Source organism: Microtus ochrogaster, chromosome 21 (assembly GCF_000317375.1).
Source record: "Microtus ochrogaster isolate Prairie Vole_2 chromosome 21, MicOch1.0, whole genome shotgun sequence".
Classification (NCBI taxonomy): Eukaryota; Metazoa; Chordata; class Mammalia; order Rodentia; family Cricetidae; genus Microtus; species Microtus ochrogaster.
Window position 1 is genome coordinate 40028368 of NC_022022.1, and position 4978 is coordinate 40033345.

Below are 4978 nucleotides of genomic sequence, written 5' to 3' on the forward strand. Positions count from 1 at the left end.
AATAAATAAATAAATAATGCTATGGGACTTTAGGGGTTTTCAAATGCTCCCTAAATGTCCTCTGTCCTCACCAGCCTACACACACAAATAAAGTCATGATGGTGTTCACTATGGATTTTGTGGTGCTGCAGATTTCTCAGTAATGAACTTCCAGCTGTCCATCCAAACTCCCTCACCTTCTGAGAGCTTGCTCAGGAAGAAGTCTGCTCTGCCTGGCTTCTGTTGCCAGCCATGACTTCTCCTGGGAGGAAATCTTCATCCTTCCCAGTGTGTCAGTGCCGTGTTCTATCTAGGTCCCACTACACTGCTAGACCTACAGTTCTTTTCTATATGTAAAGATGAAGAACGGCCCCTCCCTCACTCTGGGCAAAGCCTCTGTCATCTGGGTCGTTGCACGGCTTAAATGCATTCGTGAGAACCCAAGGTCAGTCACTGTGGCATCAAGGAAAAGGAATCCAAGGCTTCCTCCGGGTGTAGTTTGACCAGGAGCAAGGCCAGATCTGTATTCTCTACCTCTCTCCTCGTCTCTTCTGTCTGTTGTATAAATCTGAATCTGTGCCTGCCTGCCTGCCTGCCTGCCTGCCTGCCTGTCTTGTCAACCCAGCTGACCATGTGTCCCTAACAAAGGGCTTTTACTCTGTGTTTATTGATGAGATGGAAGGAATGGAATCCCATGGGGAGGGGATGAAGGATGCTTTTCAGAAATCTTCAACAGAGTTCTGGAAAGAATGAGGCTCTACTGACCCCAGCTGACCCAGACAACAAACAATGTTATCAAGCCATATCTGTGTGCTGCGCTCACTCTTTATGGCTGATTGCTATTTCATAGGGCTGCTTTTGCTCTATTTACTATTTTCAGCAAGTGAGAGTCATAACACACATTGATTGCTCTCTGCTCAGGGCGTGGGTCCAGTTTCAGATTGAAGCTATACATCAGCCTAGGTTGTAAAAGTAGATTACCTGGGAAATTCAAGGCAAGTAAGGTTGGTTATTATGCTGTTTTTATGCAAAGCAGGTTAAACAAACAGGCTGAGTACCCAGTAGGGCAGCAGTCTCAAGTCCTGAGTGACATCAGTGTGCATTCTGCACTCTGGCTATGATGAGGTCCAGCAAAAATTCCAGTCTCTTAGAAGGCCCTAGATGCTTCTGTAATAGGATGCTGCCACAGGCCCTGAGCTAGCACTACTTGGCACACAGTAAGCCGCATCCTCCAAATGTGTTTATCCACCATCCAGTCCCTTTGAGGGAAGGTGGCAAGCCATCCTTTTCATCATTTTTATCCTTTTCCAACCCCTGATACTCATGAAGCAGCTTCAGCCTAAAGCCAGTCTCTATAGGTATCAACAGATAACAATGGATATCATTGACGATACAGGTCAATGCCTGCATCAGCAACCTTATTTTTCCTCTCTTTGATCTCAGTCAGGTCCACACTATTGTTCACTCCTAAAGCTGTCTGGTCTTGGCTGAGCTTATATCCCCCAGGGCATCAAGTGTTCTCAGGGTGTAGTGAAGCCTGTCGCCAGGCACTGTAGATCAACCAGGAGGACACATTGCCGGAAAGAGATCTCAGTGGCAGAGAGAAGACAAACTCCTGAGGATCCCACCAACTCATGTCAGAGCCACTGATGCTGGAATGGCATGCACCTTGTGATTTGTAAGGTGATTTGGCTGAGATGTCCTCACAGGTCCCCGGGAGGAAACCAGTCCAACATGGATGGGTATATCCTTGGATCTTCTCTTCTCCTCGGGCAGGAGAGGGCTGAGAGCCTGGAAATCCATAGGGAAGGAATCCCAGGACACGAGAAGATGGAGAGACAGTGTGTGTGTTTCTACAGCCAGGATCTTCATGGCTGTTGTAGTTATCGGTAGCGACACTGTTCTGCTGGTGCTCACCCTCCCTCCCCTTCTGTCTGACACAGGACCTCCAGTCATCCACTCCGGGATCAAAGACCTCAAGGTCTTGAAAACAACCCAGTCGGGATTTGAAGGATTCATCAAGGACCAGTTTACCACGCTCCCTGAGGTGAAGGACCGATGTTTTGCCACTCAAGTCTACTGCAAGTGGCGCTACCAGAGAAGGGACGTGGACTTTGAGGCTACGTGGTATGAGAAGCCAGCACTGGGAGCTAGGACTGGGCCAGCTTAATGGAGTCTTGGGTCAAAGAAGAAACTTAGCAGCTAGTCAGCTCAACTCCCTAGTTCTTCCAGAACCCCACCCCCACCTCTGTGTGTGTGTGTGTGTGTGTGTGTGTATGTGTGTGTGTGTGTGTGTATGTGTGTGTGTGTGTGTGAAGTGTGCATGCACTTGTATGCATGCGCATGTGGAGGCCAGACAACAACTTGAGGTGGCTTTTCCCAGGAGTTATTCACCTTGGTGTTTGTGACCGTCTCTTACAGGGCCTAGGACTTGCTTATTAGGCTAGGCTTGCTGGCTAGCCCAGGATCTTTCTGTGTTCTCCTCAGGGCTGGGGTTAAGCATGCAGCATAATTTGCAGCTTTTAATGTGGGTGCTGGAGATGGGACTTAGATCCCTATGCGCACATGGCAAGCTATCTTCCCGGGCTCCCTTTTTCAGATTGTATCAGAGGCTCTCAGTCATTAGTGTGCCGAGGAATTACTCAAGACATTATTAGAATAAAGGTCACTGGGCTCACTCCTGGGCCCCTGGGAGAATTTGCACTGCTAACAACATCCCAAGTGACATTTCTGCTGCTGTACTCCATCAATGAAGATGACATCTAGCCTTCCAGCAATACAGAAGCCCTGACCTAAGCTTTCAATCCCTTCCAGCTTGCCAGAGACTTTCTTGGTTTCAATACTGAAACTTGTATGTCCCAGGAAACCCCTTGGTTTTGGGAGAAATGGTGACAATTGGTCACTCACAGGCTAAGCTCCAAGTTCTCTGATATTCCTTCTTAATGGGGTTAAGGAGAGAGCTCATTCAGTAAAGTATTTGTACAGCAAGCATAGGGATCTGCATCTGAGCATCAGAACTCACACATTAAAGGCTGGCTTCAAGGTGTATAGTTGTAATCCAGTGGTGGGGAGATGGAGCCAGGCGCTTTTTTGCAGTTCGCGGGACATCCAGCCTGACTGAATAAGTGGCAAATTCCAGGTAAATATCAAAGACCTGGTCTTAAAGGAAAAAAAAATGGCGAGCGTCTGACAAAGGCACCTGAGGCTGACCTCTGTGCTCCATATGGATGCTTACACGTATGCATGCATCTGCATCCATGGATATGCACACAGACACATACACACAAACACACAGAGACACACACAGACACAGGCATACAGACAGACACACAAACACACACAGGTACACAGAGACACAGCCTCACACACACAGGCACACAGACACACACGGCCTCACACACAGGCACACAGACACGTACACACACACAAACACAGACACACACACACAGGCACATTGACAGACATACATGCAGGCACACAGACACACACACAGGCACACACACAGGCACACAGACACACACACAGACAGAGTAAACGACAAATGCTTTAACCGTGTAAAGGTGTGAGTTTTATGCTGTCTCTGACAAGGGATTGTAGGCTTCTGAACACTCAGATCTCATTTCTTTGCTGAACCGCTAATCCTTAGACACTTCTACCCCGAGATGAGCTGGAATCTGTTCCTTCTGCACAGAGCGTCCTCCCACTGGAGTTTTTATCTGCTCTTTTTATTATGCGACAGGCTTTTAAGTGCTCGAAGAAGAGCCTCACCCTCGTCCTCTTTCCGCTCTAGTGCTCTCCCTGTGTAGCTGGAGCCTTCTGTATCGATGCTGAGAAGATCCTCAGATTCAAGGTGCCAAGCAGGGCAGAGCTCCAGGCCTCCCACTAAAGACAAAGGACTCAGAGGAGATGGTTTAAGTTGTGAGCTCAGAGTCATCATCTCTAAATGGGGGATAATCACAGCACCCCTCAATTGCATTAGAGATTTGTGGATTTTAATCACATAAGTGTTTGGCTTACAGGATGACACTAAGACCCCTGAGGTAATAGTTCAAGGATATAGCCCTGCAAAGCAGGGAGAGGCTGTGAGTTTGGGTGTGTGTTCCTTGCACAGTCTGTCTGCATACATGGTAGATGATTGATGCTGAAATGTTATTTGACATTGGTATCACTCTGTGAGAACAGTTAGGTGCTTTGTGTGTGTGTGTGTGTGTGTGTGTGTGTGTGTGTGTGTGAGAGAGAGAGAGAGAGAGAGAGAGAGAGAGAGAGGGAGAGCGCACACAAGAGGGAGATGTGAAGTGAATTTTGCTTATTTTCATTTTGGCATTACAGGAGAATAATCCTTTCTAAAACCATCCATTCAATGGTTTTTGGGTACTTCTACCTTGGGTTTTCTACTTCTTAGCTTTATAATGCATTCCTAACAGATTCAACCAACTCCTTCAGTCTTCTCCCATTCTGTGTTCTAGGGGCACTGTCCGGGACATCGTCTTGCAGAAATTTGCTGGGCCCTACGACAAAGGCGAATACTCACCTTCCGTGCAGAAGACACTCTATGACATACAAGTGCTGTCCCTGAACCAGGTTCCTGAGGTATGCTTTGTCACTCGCCCTTCTGAGGATGGAGAGAAACTGTGTCTTCTGTCAGCTCTGAGGAAGAGTGGAGTGTTAAAATAGGAAAGTGGAAGACACATGAGAAGTGACATCTGTTGTTGTTCAAAAGCTTGTTATAGCAAGTGAGAAGAGCAGAAAATGGAAAAATCTGTTCAGCCTAAAAACACAGGCCGTTGCCACAGGGCTTCAGGTCTGCTGAAAATTCTTTGAGCTTCCTCAGCCTACTGCAGATTTAAACTTCAAATTCAGGCCACTTCCATGACTTGAGGGAGAGATAATTAGACAGAGGTTATACGTTTCAAGGTATGAATGATAGATGTAGAGAGATTTACTCCGTCCTTCCATTCTTCCTTCCTTGCTTCCACCCACCAACCCACCCATCCATCTA

The 4978-nt window shown here is 47.3% G+C and overlaps 1 protein-coding gene across 2 annotated transcripts in view; it reads left to right on the forward strand.

Annotated features, from left to right (window-relative positions):
• Positions 1 to 4978, forward strand: part of LOC101998151 (uricase) — a 33526-nt gene that overhangs the window by 23681 nt on the left and 4867 nt on the right. For both annotated transcript variants that reach the window (XM_005357413.2, XM_013350008.1), the window contains exons 5-6: positions 1923 to 2106; positions 4446 to 4569. In XM_005357413.2, the coding sequence (XP_005357470.1) occupies positions 1923 to 2106; positions 4446 to 4569 (308 nt within the window). The remainder of the gene's footprint in view (positions 1 to 1922; positions 2107 to 4445; positions 4570 to 4978) is intronic.